Source organism: Chelonoidis abingdonii, chromosome 1 (genome assembly GCF_003597395.2).
Source record: "Chelonoidis abingdonii isolate Lonesome George chromosome 1, CheloAbing_2.0, whole genome shotgun sequence".
Taxonomy (NCBI): Eukaryota; Metazoa; Chordata; order Testudines; family Testudinidae; genus Chelonoidis; species Chelonoidis abingdonii.
The window spans coordinates 25,806,775-25,824,638 of record NC_133769.1 but is presented as its reverse complement, the minus strand read 5'-3'; the positions used below and the strand labels follow the sequence as shown (position 1 = coordinate 25,824,638).

General features: G+C 42.1%; 1 protein-coding gene across 3 annotated transcripts in view; it reads left to right on the top strand.

Moving 5' to 3' along the window:
- The window catches only part of PTPN12 (protein tyrosine phosphatase non-receptor type 12), a 171,248-nt gene that overhangs the window by 90,020 nt on the left and 63,364 nt on the right, over positions 1-17,864 (top strand). For all 3 annotated transcript variants that reach the window (XM_075064503.1, XM_075064504.1, XM_075064505.1), the window contains 5 exons: positions 960-1,036; positions 3,059-3,154; positions 4,434-4,472; positions 5,418-5,489; positions 6,807-6,866. In XM_075064503.1, coding sequence (XP_074920604.1) covers positions 960-1,036; positions 3,059-3,154; positions 4,434-4,472; positions 5,418-5,489; positions 6,807-6,866 — 344 coding nt within the window. The remainder of the gene's footprint in view (positions 1-959; positions 1,037-3,058; positions 3,155-4,433; positions 4,473-5,417; positions 5,490-6,806; positions 6,867-17,864) is intronic.

The following is a 17,864-nucleotide window of genomic DNA, read 5'->3' as shown; positions in this document are numbered from 1 at the left end:
CGGAGAGGTTGGGGAAAGGATGCCCCCCCACCCCCACCTGCAGCGGAAAGCGGAGCGACGCGGCCCCAGCCTGCTCCACTTTCCTTGCCCTGGCCCCAGCTGTGTTGCTGAAGGGCGGCTGGGGAAAGGTCCTGCACTCACCTGCAGCGGGAAGCGGAACGCCACGGCTGGGAGCTGGCTGGGGCTGTGCTGCTCCACTTCCTGCTGCCGCTGAGTGCAAGGAGGTTGGGGAAAGGATGCCCTGCACACTCAGCAGTGGCGGGAAGTGGAGCAACGCGGCCTCAGCCCACTCCACTCTGCCACCTCCCAGCCGCGGCATTCTGCTTCCTGCCACAGGTGAGTGCAGGGAGGTTGGGGAAAGGATTGCCTCCCGTACTCACATGTGGTGGGAAGCAGAGCGCTGTGGCTGGCAGCTGGTGGAGTGGAGTGGGCTGAGGCTGGGCTGCTCTGCTTCCGCTGCTGAGTGCGGGGAGGATCCCTTCCCCCAAGCCTCCTCCCCCGAGCGACACAGCTGGGACCAGGGCGAGGGAATCAGAGTGGGCTACTCCCGGCCCCCCACTAATCCCCTAGGCCACTCTGGGACTGCAGGGCCCCCAAAAGTGCCCTCCCACAGCTCCTGCCGCCTAGACCCTGTGGGTGTGAGCCCTTGACTGCCTCTGAGACCCTCTGCCCCTTATCAAAGCAGAGCAGCGTGTCAGAGCTTTACCGTGTTATATGTGAACCCACATTATAGAGGTGTATTAGGTTGTAGGTCTTTCTTTCCTGCCTTTTCCCACCTAAATTAGCTTATTCAGATATTGCTAATTTCATTGACTGACTAGTATCTGCTAGAAACTATTGTGCATCTTAAGAAACATTTTGTTTCATGATTGATTTGCTGCATCAAGCAACACTTTTATTTATGTAATAGATATATCTTAACACATGCTATTTTTCACTAAAAAACTATCTTCTTTTAGTTGACCACAGCCGAGTTAAACTGACTTTAAAAACACTCCCGCAAGATTCAGACTATATCAATGCAAATTTTATTAAGGTATGTATTAACATCTGACTACATTAAAATACCTTTGGAGTTTTGATTTCATGGAAATGCAGTTTTAATCTCTAATATTTTACAAACCTTATGAAATAACTCAAATCTTACTATAGAACATTTCCAGGTGGCATAATTTTATTTAATTTTTGAACATGTTGGTGTGTACTTTAAGTGAGTTAATGTCTAATGTTACTTTATACTGTACATTGTACTTTTATTAAAAAAAAAGTTAATTCGGAATTGGCTAACCTATCACTATTTAAGCAGATCTGTCATTCTGTTGAGATATAGTTCCAAGTAACATTTATAAGAAAATCTTCTCACAGGAAAATGATAGGATATTTTAAGATTAAAAAATAAGATGTATATAATAATTTGCATATTTATTATAGAATATTCAAGCACATGTCAACGTATCTCTATATCTCCATCCAGTGGTAAGCCTTTGCAAAGGCTCACCACTGCATGGAGATGATAGATATGGAATATTTATATACAAATCTTCTAATGTTTTAGCAAATATTTGATCACCATTGGGGAGGGGGCTTATTTTAATACAATAAAAGTAGCATTCTTTCTGAAAACCTACTTTTCAGGTAGTACAGTCATGGTAGGATGCTGTTACACTTTGCCTTTTGCCTGTATGATCTGAAGTGACAATTCGTAAATTTTCCTGGAACTCTGATCCACTTTTCTTCTATGGGCATGCTTTTAATCTCTAATTCTTCCTTTTTTAAAAAAAGTTTCTCCACGTGGACATAAATTTGATTTGAGAAATTTTTAACAAGTATTTCAAAGTTCAGTCAAATTTTTATGTTCATTGTCTGGGAATATTTGCTTTTGACTTAAAAATAAAAATATTCTGACTAAAACGGTCTTGTATAACTTATAAATTGAAAAGTTGAGCTTTGAAATGTAACACTAGTTAAAAGAAGAAATGTAAACACTAGTAGTAGTAATCAAAAAATTATAACTGAGTTGCAAAATGAATTGGATAAATTCATGGAGATAAATCCATCAATGGTTACTAGCTGAGACGGTCAGGCATGCAACCCCATTCTCTGGGTGTCCCTAAGACTCAGTACCAGGATGCTGGGACTGGACCACAGAGGATGCTAGATCACTTGAAAATTGCCCTGTTCTTTTAATTGATTCTGAAGTATCTGGCATTGGCTGTTATTGGAAGTGAGGATATTAGGCTAAATCGACCTTTGGTCTGACTCAGTATGGCCATTCTTATGTAAATAATTGTGCATGTTTTCCTAGAACTTTTTTTGGTGGGCAAATTTAATATGAAGCATACTTAAAGATTTAAATATAAAGGTTTTTTTTCATTTTTTAACAAATCTTATAAAGCAAGGGAAATATTGCAGAATTGGAATTTCCATACAAACTTTCCTTTGTTTAAAAAAAAAATACAAAAAAAAATACTAGACTCTTTTTTTTTATGCTGGCATAATAATGTAAGAACTTAACAACTGTGAAATCCTGGTCCATTTGAAGCCAGTCGGGGTCCGTCTACACTGTAGCTGGGAGCATCTCACCCAGCCTAAATAGATGGACATGTTCTAGCTCTCCTTGAGCTAGCACTTTAAAAATAGCAGGATGGATGTTGCAGCACAAGATAACCACCTGAGCTCAGACGCATTGAGGTAGGTGAGCTTGTTACTGGGTGGCTAGCCTGTGCTGGAGTATCCACTCTGCTAGTTAGAGAGTGTGTGTTTGTGGCATAAGCGCATTTCCATCTACCTTGGCTGGAAGGCAGCTGCAGTGTAGTCATACCCTTGTAAAATTCCCATTGTTTTACCCCCTTGTTTTACATCAAGTTAGCTGTTTGGAAGTGTGGTGGAGGCTATTTTTACCATCTTTTGGATATGGAACAAAATATGAGTTTGCGAAAGGACGACACAGAAAAGAGATTCTAGTTTTACATTTAAATTATGAAAGATTTTTTTTATCCAATACAACCAGACTTCTCTTGTGAACATTCAGCTGTTTCTCTCTTTTTTGCAATTTTAGGGAGTACATGGGCCACAAGCATATGTTGCTACCCAGGGACCATTAGCAAATACAGTAGTAGATTTCTGGAGAATGATATGGGAGTACAATGTTGCAGTAAGTACCCTACTTCTCTTTTTAAACTTGTTACATACATCCATGGTGATGAATATTGAGCAACTAAGAATGCATTTTCAGAGTCTATTGAAGCTGTTGGTACAAAGGAATGTTTACAAAAATTGAGCAACTTGGACTTCTGCCAAAAATTCTACAGACTGGCTAAAATCGTAATGTCCTACAGTGTGGAAACAGAACTTGTTTTTTATAGTATGAATGAAAATTGTGGGAAAACATTAAATTTAAATATTGCCAATAAAATTATTTTATTGTATACAAACAGCTCAAATGCATCGTTAATCATTTTCCTGGATTAGGGTTTACCACTCTGTGTCAGTCCATACTAGACTGACTAATCGGTTTCAGAAATAATAGTTCAAACATTTAAAAAAGAGAGAGAGAGAATGTGCTTAGAAGTAGTCTTTCTCTTAGAGTTCATGTAGTGATATAGTTTTGCACTGTTATGAATTAAGTGAAAACTTTAGTACTATGAAATTCATCTCTTTTCTACTAATTCATGAGCCTTTCAGAAGGGTACAACTTCATCATTCATAAATTTTCATAACACAAGAAAATTTAAAATATTCTATTTTAATGTTTACCAATTAATACAGTGATTTAGTGACTGGGGAAACTTGATATTACTCCATTGTACAATGAATAGTTTAACATTTAAAGATTTCCTAATTAGAGGTTTAAGGTAATACACACAACTCCATGAAAAATAGCAGTCAGTTACATTTTAAAATTTTGAATATTATTTCTTTAATTATGTATGATCAGTGTAAAAATCTGTCCTGGTTCTTTCCAGGCTATTTAATTAAGCCAACTATGGCTGTGTTTGCTTGCAAAGCATATAACCACATACATTGTATATAAATGGCAAGGTCAATCACAACTTGTCAATCTATGTAAGAACTTAAGTATATAACTTTTATAGACTGACTTCTCTCATTGTTAATTTAAAAACATTGGGATGGCAATGAATACAAATAACTGATGGACGTAAGAAATTATTATTGCTATTTGAGTAGATTAGCTGTAAGCGATAAAAAAATTCGGACACTTTAGTATTTAAATAGTTAATATTAAAAGTACATCTGCATCTGTGCAATTCTTAATATGCATATCTTGTGTTTAGATTTTAACAGAGGTTTAAACACTCCAGTAATAGGCAGTCAAAGAGTCTGAGCACCTTCTCAAATGGCAAAGTTCTGAACTTTTGTGAAAGATGTCAAAATGTTAACTTCATGTAGTTATATATTTCTTCCTTTTTCAGATAATTGTAATGGCCTGTCGAGAGTTTGAAATGGGACGGGTATGTATGCTAAAAAGAGAAATATGAATAATTTATTGCAGACCCACTTACTAGGATAATATTTTAATTACTGAGACTTTTTACGTAAAGTCAGTAACTACAAATATAGCTCAATTGCACTGAGTAAAAGAGCCGTTATTCTTGTCATTCTTTATGGAGAGAGTTCACAAACCTGCTTCCATGAGCTGAGTTGTGTCAATATGCAGAGAAAATCAGTGAATTTGGCCACTTTTTCATTGTAGAAAGCAGCTGTTTTCTGGTAACTATATACCACAGTGCTAGCCAGGTACAACCTGAATAGACTCCAAGCTAATATTTATTTTTCAGTTATAAAAGGATCCCTATGAATTAAAATAAACTAATGGTAGCTGTACTGCTGGTCTTCTCACTGTGGAGATTATCATGCTCCTAGTGCAGTTTTAGGCATAAAAAGGCCCATTCATCAAATAAGGAATCTTGATTTTGAGTCCATAAGAATTCCTTGGCAGATGAGGAGACAGGAAGGGCTGATATTGCTCTGTCATGCTCGCTAGCTTAGTGAGTATTTTCCAGTGCCACGGGAAACTCTGTGCAACCACTATTGCTAACCCTGTGCATTCACAAAAAATTTGAATCCGGCTCCAAAAGATCATGAGGCTTTAAATAAATAAATCTCACTTTTACAAATAATCTCTTGCTTATATTTGTTGGTCTTCTGTTTTTTCAAGTCCTTAAGGTTTGTTTTCAAACTTTTCTCTGCAACCATGAAGACTAAAATCTTATTTTTGTTTTAAATGAAAGCTGAGATTCTTTCTCAATCACAGGACTCCAGAAGCTGGAGTTTTAAGAAACACCAAATATGAGACATGCGATAAAATTGCAAAGGTTGGCAACACTTTCACTGTCAGTGACTTTCTTAAAGTACCAACTCTGGATTAAATTAGGACAACACTTTTTTTTAAATAGAAAAAATGTGAGCGGTACTGGCCTTTGCATGGAGAAGAAAGTGTAACTTTTGGACCATTTCAGATTTCTTGTGTAAGTATAAAGTTTTGTGAACTAATATTTTTTATGGATTTATTGCTGTACATTTTAAAGAGCTCTTCCTATTATCATATGTACTCAGTAGCACAGACTCTGAATGCTTTTTTGTAAGCATGTGTAAATTTTAATTCTAAACATGTAACATGTTTTAAAAACTCACCTTTGTCGTTGTGGGCAGAACAGGCCCTAGGTGGTTTCACTGTGTCTACTAATTCTCAGTTCTTTATTGGGCATCCCTAGTGACATAATACACTGTCTTGCCTGGAGGACTTCAGTGTTTCACTTCATTCTATTCTATTAGTAAAATGTATATTTATTGTATGTCGTGGAAAATTCATGTTTCATATTTAGCAAATCACTGCAGAGAGGTGAATAACTTTTATAGCGGTCCACATTAATATTAAATATTTGTTTGAGTGCCAGCATTGTTTGTTTGACACTGTACAAGGCATAAATGGTCCCTGGTCTGAGCTTGTCATTTAAAATTCAAAAATGGATATTCGTATATTGGGAGACCAGAAAACGGTAACACATTTTGTTTACTAAAAAAGGTGTGGGTATAGTAATATGTTCAAGGGCCCTTCAAATGCAAACTCACTTCAAATACCTTTTAATAGAGACATGAGAGTGCATACTGGTGGCATTTGTGGCATGGGTTGGCTGCCGTATAAGGCATCAGGAAAAGGAAGAAAATAAAAGGAGAGGTGAGGCTGCCATCAGAGGGAGTGAAAAGGGTAAGGAGAGATACAACAATATAAGCAGAGACTGAACTGTGTCCCATCTTGGAAAGGAAAATAACCTTAAATTTGATTCAGTAAATGATGGAGATTAATAGAGAGATTCAGGTGGGGGAGAAACATGATCTGAGTGCATGGCAAGGAAGGAAAAATTGAAGGAAGCAAGTTAGAAAACAGGGAGTCCAGAGAAAGTTAAACTAAGGCATGGAGAAGCATTAGAGGTACAGGGACGCATTTTGAAATATCCTGGAGAAAGAAGTGACAGAATTTGATGACAGCTTAGTTTTATGGGGAAATTTCATTTCTAAATAGGGTAGCCTCTGGCCAAGATCTTAACTAATTTTTTTTAAACTCAAAATCTTTTCATTTTTTAAAAAACATGGTAAAACATGTTTACCTATCTAGCTTCATAGCAGATAAATAGCTTTTACACTGACTCTTCAGGTAAGTCTTACATTGCCAAAAAGTGAATTATTGTTGTTCACATGACACTATAGAGAATAAAGTTGGGGTTTATATCTAATTTGTTGTATATTAAATTCCTATCCATTCACAGATGTTTCCTCTTATTTAGGAAGCTGAACAAGCAAGAACAGACTACTATATTAGAATGCTATTACTTGAATTTCAAAATGTAAGTAGTTAAAACATGAAAGGTTTCCCCACTCAAGACAGTTGCTCAAATAGACTATTGGTGTTTTACATTTTTGGTCTTAATGTGGTATGATTTAACATCTGTTCAAAGATCTCAGATGGTATATAATCCAGGAAACTTGCCAAAAAATCAAGTCGCTAATATTAAAGGAGCGAAAGCTTGGTTCTCTGCTTATGTACATTATCAAGTTTGTAAGGGATATAAATAGTTCAGTTACGAGAAACAAAAGGTTCATGAAATGTCTTAACATACTATCTGTTCTTATGGTAGTGCTTTTGTGGGTAACCAAATCTATGTGATGTTTTTCAGTAGTGTTTATTAACAATACAGGGCCAGATCTTCAGCTGGTATAATTTATTGAGGTCTGTGAAGCGCTACTGTTTACACCAGGTGAATATCTGATCCACAAATTTAATCTGAAGGGCTAAAGAAGCTTTTTTGATCCAGCCAACCTTTTTAATGCCTCTTAATATGCGATCTGACTGTTTCCTTGACTATAACTTTGTGTCTGATTGACGTGTCTGACTGCTCATCCTACAGATTATTTATTAGCCTGAGAAAGTACTTCCTGGTTTTTGTTTGAAATTTTCTTTTAATGCCCAGTTATACCTACTTGCCTTATTATCTCTGTTTAATGTAAAAATGATAGACTGAAAAACATCAATCTTTGATAAATAAAATTTTCATCTAGGCTTCAATATCTTGCTGACATGGCCTCTGAATGGTTTTTTTGCTTCATCTAATAGATGCTTTTAGCTTTAGGTTAATAGGTGCTGACCTTCCTGCTTCTGCTTGTCATTTTGTTTTTGTCAGTTGAAGTCCATAGGGATTTGGAGGATGCAGTCAAGGCTCAAAATGGAAATAAATGTTAGAAACAAAACGAACAACCTGTGCTTGAAACACACTTTTTCTGCCATCAAAGTTACTAACAAAGGTGGTGTTACTAAAATTGTACTTTCAAGGTATAGTTCATTGGTTAGAATAAGAACCTTACAAGTAACATTCTCTGATATTTAAGTACGTATGATGAATGATCTGTGATAATACCAATTAATACTGATTTTTCATGTTAATTTGGAAGTTATGAATGTTAATCCTTAAGAATTGCAGTCACTTTTTTCTGAAATAAAACTAAGTTCTTCTTTCAGTGATGTCCCTCTGGGTGCTCCACGTATAGGTGCAGCTGCGCACCTTGGGCCTAGGATCAGAGATCTTCATCTGCAATGCCCTTCAGACCACATGTGTAACTGGCCCCTCTCGCACTCTGCACAGGATGTGTATATGTAGTGCTCTGCAGTTCTACTGCCCACAGTTCCTTCTCTACTGCCTTCGATCTGTAACGGAATCCTCAGCAGAGTCTGCTTTTCCTATTCCCTTACTAGGTAGTGCCTTACCCATTAGTGTAGTTACTTTCTTCTTTCATGTTTTAATTTTACCTTCAGTTATTTCATAGCTTAGGTTTCCGTTTCCCCACTTCTTCCCACCCTTCCCAACTGGTAAGTTTTTCCTTCATCCTTATGTCCGGATACTCCAAGTTTAAAAGGTACATTTCTCCCCAGTGACAGACAGCCACCTGCAGTGCATTTGCTGTCTGGGAGAGGGACACATCCCACAGAAGTGTTCCCACTGCCTTGCCCTGAAACCCAGAGCCAGAAGAGACCAGGACATTAGATTAAAACTTCTCTGTGACCAGCATTGGACTCTGACCTGGACTCTTTCCCAGAAAGGCCCTCACGTTCGTCCAGGTTGTTTGCCATTCCTCGGTCCCCACATCCCTTGAAGAGAGAGCCTTCTCTTTCTCTCTGACAAAAAGAAATGGGTTCCCTTCTCACACTTAGAGGCATAGTCCACCAGAATACCATCACCTGCGAGGTCTGTTGCCTCAGCACATCTGACGGGACACAGCTCCAGGGCCTGTCCATGTACCTGTGGTACCAACTTCAAGAAACAGTCTTAGGATCCTAACCAGGCCAGACCTACAGCACCATTTCACAGCTCTGGGGAACAAGACAGGCCAACTTCAGGAATTTCGGCACAGAAAAAAATGCCAGCACCGGCGCTCTTTCCAACAGCGATTAAACCATTGGCCCTGAGCAAGCCCATGGCACCATCAAAATCGTCGGCACCATCAAAATCGTTGGCACTGGCCAAGTCTCTTGAGCAATCTACGGACACTTCAGGGGTATACACCCTTCCTTCGACATCAAGTTGTACACTGGCACTGATGATGCTTTTTCACCCTCCACAAGAATTTAGATTCCCTAAAGACCTGCTGGTATCTGACACTCTTGAGTCTCTGCTCTTTTGATGTGACCTACCCTCTCTGGACTCAACGTCATTTCTCTCCTCCCTTTCTCCTCTGAGGGTGGCACCTACCTTCCCCAGCAATGAGGAGGAGGAAGAAGAGGAGTGTTCCATTACTCCCTCATTTACCAGGCAAATCATACCTTTTCATCCTCACTATCCACAATCCATATCTGGTCAACAGTCTTGGCATAGACCACTGTAGATACAGCCACATGTTTCACTTGCTCCACACTGGCCATATTGGGACCCTTGGGCCACGTACAGGGAACAATCAGTAACCCTCCCAGAGAGCAAAGCCGGAGACCTACACCTCTTCCTTCTCCATCAGTCTCTTGCCCTCTGGAGGTTGAACCCCCTCCAGTACCAGTTGAAGAGGAGGAACAGTAGGAGTGGACTCCATCATTTTTCCTCCTCCCCGACAAGGCGATCATGCCTCCACTTCCTATATCTGCCAACGACTTCAGACATCTTCCGGACTTATTCTGCAGAACTGCAGACTCCTTACAGATTCCATTGGAGAAGGTCAAGTACTAGCAACATAAGCTGCTTGATACTCTCCATACCTCCTCCTCTTCCTCCTCCAAGGTTGCACTTACGATATATGAGGCTCTCAACCATGCAAAGCTGCTCTGGCAGACCCTGGCTTCCATCCTTCCGACCTGCAAACATACCAAAAAAAAGTTCCAGAGAAGGATGTAGAATGAAAGAGGGCCGTCAATACCAATCCAATCCAGACAGAGATTGGAAATGCCCAGACTTATTTGGACACAAAACATTAATCAGCCATGCTCCAATTTAGAATCTCCAGCTACGAAGCTCTTGTGGCTAAGTATAATCACCTAAACTACTCTAAATTGGAGGAACTGTGCCATGACCTGTCACAGGCCAAGAAAGAGCAGTTCCAGTCCTTAATATTGGAAGGACACCTCCTAGCTCGTACAGCCTTGCAAGCAATGTTAGACTGTGCAGACACCACTGCCTGACGACCTCAGCAGTCGTGATGGATGAGGCATGCGTCCATGGCTCCACCTCTCAGGTTTTCCTAAGGAGTTACATACCACGGTAGAGGACTTACCTTTTGAGGGCCAGAAACTATTTATTTTTGGAACGTGTGGGCAATTCTCTGTATTCCCTAATAGACTCCCAAGCTACACTCTGATCTTGGCATTTACACATCAGCACCAAAGAGACAGCCAGGGAAATATCGCCCCCTGCGATCCCGACCACAGCAGTACACCCTTCAACAGCACTTTGACACCCAGCTCCAAAGACAAAGGCCTCCTACCAAACGTAGACAGCCTCCTCATCAAGGGGTTGCCTCTCACATGGCCCCACCATAGCAACAATTTTGAAGGTGTGGTCAAGGCCCCAAGAAGCCTCCCACTATTCCAGTCATCCCCACTGTCTTTGATGTTTCGTTAGTTTGGTGAACAACTAGCTCTATTTTTCCCCCTCTTGAAGACTCATCACCTCGGACAAGTGGGTTCTAGAGATAATCAAAGAAGGATACTCCATCCCCTTCCTATCCATCCCACCACGGCCCACTCCCTCCTTGTCCTTCAGGGACCTCTCTCTCAATTCCATGATATGGGGAGAAATAAATCATGTTCTGCAACTGGCAGACACAGAACCTGTCCCTTTCTGGTACATAGGACAGGATTTCTACTCCCACCATTTCCTGATCCAGAAGAATCAAGCCGTCATGGACCATCGCAGTCTAAACAAGTTCATAAAACTGCAATGCTTCAGAATGATTACTCTCTCCAATATTATCACAGCACTGGAACAGGGGGACTGGTTCTTGGCTCTTATCCACAAAGACACATGCTTTCATATTACAATACACCCTGCCCACAGGAATTCCTCCAATTTGTCTTGGGAGACAGCCACTACTAACACAAAGTACTGCCTTTCAGACTGTACTCAACACCTCGGGAGTTCTCCAGGGTCCTTGCGGTAACTGCTGCCTATCTGAGGAAACAAGGTGTCGTCATTTTTCCATACTTGGATGACTGTCTTCAAGGCCACATCTGAGACTGATGCTCTCTGAGCTGTCCACATAACAATGGACCTGTTCACGAAGTTAGGTCTCCTTGTGAACCTAGAAAAGTCCACTTTAATGCTGGTACACAACTGGGATTCATTGGCACACAGTTGGATGCCATACAAGCCAGAGCCTTTCTACCTTCTCACTGATTCTCAAGAGTAGTAGATCTGGTATCGAACGTACAAGTCTACCCCCCAGTCTCTGCCTCCAACTTCTAGGCTACATGGCAATTCCACTTTCGTGGTCAGGCATGCAAATCTACACATGTAATGTCTTCAGCCATGGCTCCGTACAATGTATCTCCCCCACAAACACAGCCTCCACAACCTTTTATCCATGCCAACGAGAGTAGAGGACTCACTACTTTGGTGAACACAGCCCAACAATGTTTGTGTCGGAGTTCCTTTCGTCCAGTCTCCACCAACCATGATCCTAATAACCGATGCCTCCCTAATCACACAGTGCAGGGCAGATGATCATTAACCGAATACATCCTACGCATCAATCTCCTAGAACAATGAGCATTCTGCAATGCCTGCCAACATTTCCTACCTCTTCTCAAACATTATACTACAAGTGATGACTGACAATCTCACCTGTGTATATTACATCAACCGGCAGGGTGGAGTGAGGTTCCACTCTTAATGATCAGAGGCACTCAAACTGTGGAACTGGTGTATCCAACACATCACCATTTCAGCAGCGTACTTCCCTGGACACCAAAACACCATCATGGACGCACTGAGCAGTAGGTCTCCCATGCTCACAAGCGGGAACTGCATATGCAAGCACTTCAGCCTATCTTTAATCGATGGGGATACCCCCACCATAGACCTCTTTGCCACACAGCACCATGCCTGCTTCCCTCAGTTCTGTTCCAGAGGAGGACTGGGACATGGATCTATAGGAGGTGCATTCCTCATAATATAGGACATACTGCTTCTTTTATGCTTTTCCCTCCTTTCCTCTTCTATTTGGAGTATTTTGCAAGATATGGGAGGATCATGCTCATGTCATACTTACAGCTCCAACATGGCCACAACAGGTCTGGTATACTTAGCTCTTCTACATGATGGTGTGCCAATTGATCTCTTTCTCCATCCAATGCCATGGCTCCTTTTGCAGGACACATCCTCCATACCGATCCACAGATGCTCCATCTCAAAGCCTGGCTCCTCCATGGTTCAGACACAGTAAAACTGATATGTTTAAATAGCAAGCATTACACAACTAAATGCACTTACGTTTACAAATGGACAAGATTTCAATACTAGTGTGCCTCGCCACAGCATATGCTCTGCTACAACTTATAATGGATTACATGCTACACCTTAAACAGAGTTATCCACCAGTTCCATCTAAGTACCCTTGGTAGCAGTCACTATTTTTCGCTGCCACGTAGACGATCACTCTGTCTTCACATATCTGCTCACAAAATGTTTTCTGACTGATCTCCAAAATCTTTATCCCCATGAGACCTGGGACCTCATCCTCATCCTGTGTTCTCTGGCTAGACCCCCATTTGAACCAATGGCAACCTATTCTTACGTGCATCTGTGACTGAAAACTGCCTTCCTTGCAACCATCACTTCAACCCGACGAGTCGGCAAAATTGCAGCCCTTATGGCATATCTACCATACATTCTGTTCCAAGAACAAAGTTACACTATGCCCACACCCAAGATTTCTACCTAAGGTTCCAACACCTTTCTATGTCAGCCAATCAATGCACCTTCCTTACTTCTTTCCAAAGCCTCACAGTAACCAACAGGAGGCAGCTTTCCCCACCCTGGACGTGAGATGAGCGTTGGTGTTTTACTTGTACAGGACTAAACCTTTCTGAAAATCACCACAATTATTCTTTTCCACCACCAAAAGATGTAGAGGCACTCTCTTATATGAACATGTTTCAAAGTGGATGTTGAAGTGTATACATTTTCATATGAACTCCACAATAGACAACCTCTTGCTACAATCAGAGAATGTTCCAAACCTTCATTATCCACCTCAATACCATTTCTCAATAATTTCTCTGTTGAAATTTGCACATGGGCATCAATAGACACTTTTGTCTGTCACTACACTGTTATTCATGATGCCGCAGCAAATGCTCTCCTAGGACATACCGTCCTATCATCGACAGTAAACGTCACTCCATAGCCCCAGCCTTCCAATTAGGAGCATTGCTTTCTAGTCACCTACAAGTGGTACGGACATCACTCGAAGAAGAGAAGGTTACTCACAATGTGCAGTAACTGAGGCTCTTCAAGATGTGCGTCCCTATGGGTGCTTCACTATCCACCCTCCTCTCCTTGGCTTCGGACCCCTCCTTCCCAAGAAAAACCCACCAGCTCTGTGGCAGAGAAGGAACCTGGGGGTGGTTGGACTGCAAAGCACTATATATGTATAATATATATAAAAAATTCCCCTCTCACCCCTATGGGTGGTATGTGTCTTCCTCAACCTCGGGTCCTCTACCAGAGGCCTGGGAGTTTGAGGGTTCTGCGCAGTATCTTAGCTGTTCCTAGCACTGCTCAGCTGTTGTCTCTAGGGCTGCAGTGGGTGTGTCTCGGACAGAGATGCACTGATATCATAGTTAGTTACAACTGGGATCTGTTGAGCCCCATTCAACAACCAGCTTAGGAGTTGCTTCCTACCGAGTGCTCCTTACCCAGTCGCACTGCAGGGGACACACCCTTTCTGAAAAAATTCATTTCCACATTCCTCTCTAGTTCCTCTTTCGGACCTTGGTACTTCTCCAGCTTCTCATCTGTCCTTCTACTTTGGATGTTGACCTCGCTCCACTTGGCACTGACTTGATAAACTCCTTTATCACACCTGCAGATGTGCTTTTCTGACAGTTCCTGTGTTCAACAATACTTATCTCACAATTGTCAATGTCGGTTTGAAGTTCATATTGGCCTCAATATTGGGTGCTCACTGCCTGTCCGTTCAATAGGATGACTAGAGAGTCCCAATAGGGATAATAACTATAGACTCCTGGCGTCAATAGTTCGATTACCCCTCGCACCGCTTCTCGAGTGAATCTCTCCTCTAGCGTCTAATACGGAAGAAGGTAGGGAATATAGAAGAGATTCTATCATAAAAACCTTGACAAAATATTCAGAGTCAAACCACTGAACGGGCTGTGCAGATGTTCCTGATACACTGAGCAGTCCAACATTTGGTGCATACTATGAATGTACCTTTCAGTGTATGCTGTTCCTGGCCTGCAGTCTACAATCCTAAGCCACATATGTTGCTTGGACATGTCATCTGAGGGCCTCTTCTGCACCAGTACTGCCACCTTGAGTCCTTTCTAGTGTGGTAAACCCTGCTTTCCATGATGGCTCTGGTACTCGCTCTAGTTGCCTGTTCCTGTGCTGCTTCTACCTGTCATATGCCTCTAGTGCTGGTGCTTTAAGTCTCCAGCCCTTTTCCTACCACTCCTACTGTCACGAACTTATCCCGAAGTGTCAAGCCACCTCAGCTTATCTGTCGATGGGTACATCCATGCAGGGTCTTGTCTTGCCATGGCACTTCTTCTGCTTGGTCTTCCTCCATGTCTGCTGCTGCCTCAGGCATTCTCTCAGCAGCTCATCTTTGGGGGCCATCTTATGATGTTTACTCCTGGTGGATGTTCCGGGTTTCGTCCCAGGACAGTGGCTTTGACGCTCACCAGCCCCCGCCCGCCTTCTTTCCGGCTGGTATACAGTCTCTGGGTGTTGGACTTGGGTGGAAACCTCCGTGCATTGTGAGGAGCTTCCGGGTCCTTCACATCGGCAGCCTCCATGTCTCTCCTTTGCCAGCTCACTATACCGGCAGGGTAGGGTATCTGATGATGACCGCAGGGCGTATCTGTTGATGGCGTGGATCTTGTTCTTCCCCACTGAGCTGGCTCTTCAGGACCTGTCTTATCCTTTGGTGATACTTGGATGTTGCTTGTCTCCTTGCCTCCTCATCGTGGTTTCCATGTGACTGTGGGACGCAAGGTACTTGTAGCTGGTCTGTATGTCTGCTATGTGGACCGCTGGTAGTTCCACCCATCAGTCTTGACTACCTTCCTCTCTTCACTACCATCCGGCCACACTTCTCCAGTCCTCCGAAGGGCCACACTTGTTCAGTTTCACAGCCGATCTAAAGTGAATGACATCCCTGATATCCTCACTGTAGATCCGCGTCAGGTGGATTAGCGAGTCGATGTCTCGTTCATTTTAGCATACAGCTTGATGTCATCCATGTAGAGGAGGTGGCTGATGGTAGTTCCACTCCTGAACCTGTACCCGTATCCAGTCCTTGTGATTATCTGGCTGAGGGGGTTTAAGCCTATGCAGAACAGCAGCGGGGACAGTGCATCACCTTGGTATATGCCGCACTTGATGGCCACTTGTGCAAGCTGCCTTGAGTTTGACTTCCAGTGTTGTCTTCCATAGTCCATTGAGTTCTTGAGGAAGGTCCTTAGTGTCCTGTTGACTTTGTATAGCGCCAGACATTCACAGATCCACGTGTGCGGCATTGAGTCGTAGGCTTTCCTGTAGTCAATCCAGGCTGTGCTCAGATTGGTCTGTCTAGACCTTGAGTCTTGGGCGACTGCTCTATCTATGAGCAACTGGTGTTGAGCCTCTGGTGTTGTTCCCAATGCCCTTCTGAGCTGTGCTCATGTACTGGCCCATATGGTCCTGTAGTTTGGCGGCTATGATGGAACCTGATAGGACTTTCCATGTTGTGGGGAGGCAGTTACTTGCTGGTAGTTGGCTACGTTCTGTTCCCTTGCAGGGGTCTTTCATGTGATCAGCACTGTCCTTCACAAGTAATCCGGTCTGACGGGGGTTAGTGAGAGCAGATTAACTGTGGTCTTTCTCCGAGATGAACAGTTGTTTTATAATTCCTCATGTATTTGTGAATTACAAATATGGTCAAATGGATGACATTGTCCATAGGTATTATGCTACCCAGTTATCTGCCCAGGTAGTTATTTGGAGATTAGTTAATCAATTATATGTCGTCAATCAATTAATGATTTATGGCCATTACTTGTCAGTTATCTAAAAAAACGAGTACTTGTTGCACTGTAAATGTTGTAGAAGGTATAAGACCGATCTATTTGTATCATATTCATTCAGCTCTTTTGATAGTGCTTCAACTGAGTGATCATTATTCACTTGGGTTATTTTAGATTAGCTATGACGGTGACTAGGTTTACGACTGGAGAGGAGGTAGGAGTGTGTCGTTGTATCAGTCAGATTAGCACGGGGACGATCATGCATAAGGGACGTTATAATACATTTATTTGAGGCAAGTTTTCATGCTATAATGTCTTATTCATCAGAGTGCATGGAGTGATCAGTATGTTAGGCTTAATTTATTATCATGGGAAGTGGGTAGTTATTCGGTACGAGTGCGAGTAGGTACTCATTGGTGAGTGTTGCTTGTGAGGTACATGCTGAGTAGGGATGCCGGTTCAGCTGCAATTGGTTACTCGTTCCAACATTTCGACAAGGATACAGGTATAAAACAGGCCGGCTAAATTCTTTCATTGTATAAAGGTGCAGATGAGAATTTCTGCACATGAAGGGTTAATATTAATATTCTGCGTTGAATGGTTTTGTTCCATTAGTAGCCTCACACCTTATCGTCAGATTGTCCTGTTCCCTCAACATCTGTCGACGGACCTCGTTCTAATTTCCCGGCCAGCGACGTCCCGAGCCCCGGCTGACATACTCCTAGTTACGTGTCACATCTTCATATTTTTTTTAAGGTTTATGGACAGTGAGAAGCGTTAGGGGGTCTTTTGCCCAAGGACCCCTACTGGAAAGTTGGGTACCAACCGGGATTTGAACCCCGGTCTCTCGTATCAAAGGGCGGTCTCCCGTATCAAAGGGCGGCGCTCTTAACCACTACGCTATCCAGTCGCACATATATATATGACCCACGCATGGCCCTGGGGGAGGGGAGAGATAACGCCTGTATGGTCTCACTGTCACTGCTGATAAAGATATCCGATCCCAGGTGCAGGAGACGATGCTGCACCTAACAAGTGGGGCATCCATAGGAACAACCATCTCAAAGAAACTCCGTTTATTCACAGAGTGAGTAACCTTCTCTTCAACAAAATGTCTGACAGGAAGAGAATTTAATTATTGTAAAATGTTAAATTTCCAGAAATAGTTTGAGAATTCTTGTACAAACACACAGTAATTCTATGAAAAACAAAGGGTTAATAATGTTCAGAATTCAGAACTGGTCATGGTAACAAGTATTGGAAGTTGTCTTTTTTGCTAAAGGAAATCCAGCTCACTTCCAAAGTAACGGTTTAAAAAAATGCAGGAGTTGATCCTTTCTGCAGAGTTATACTTCTTAAAAAGAGGGCTAATTTGTAACTCAGAATAAAGAGTTGGGGGAGGGCCATTTATAGTCCTGTCAGGTGACTGGCAATAATGCAAATTTCATAAACATAATGATAACTGGCCTAAAATAATGGTGTTAAAGTGGGTAATTATCCAGCCTGGGGTTTGTAGTGGCCACCACAGTTACTAAATGACTGTTACAAGCTACTGTCTTGTGTTTGGTCAGATTTTCTCACTTGAAGAGGCATTTCCTGTCCCTAAAAATAACTCAGATCT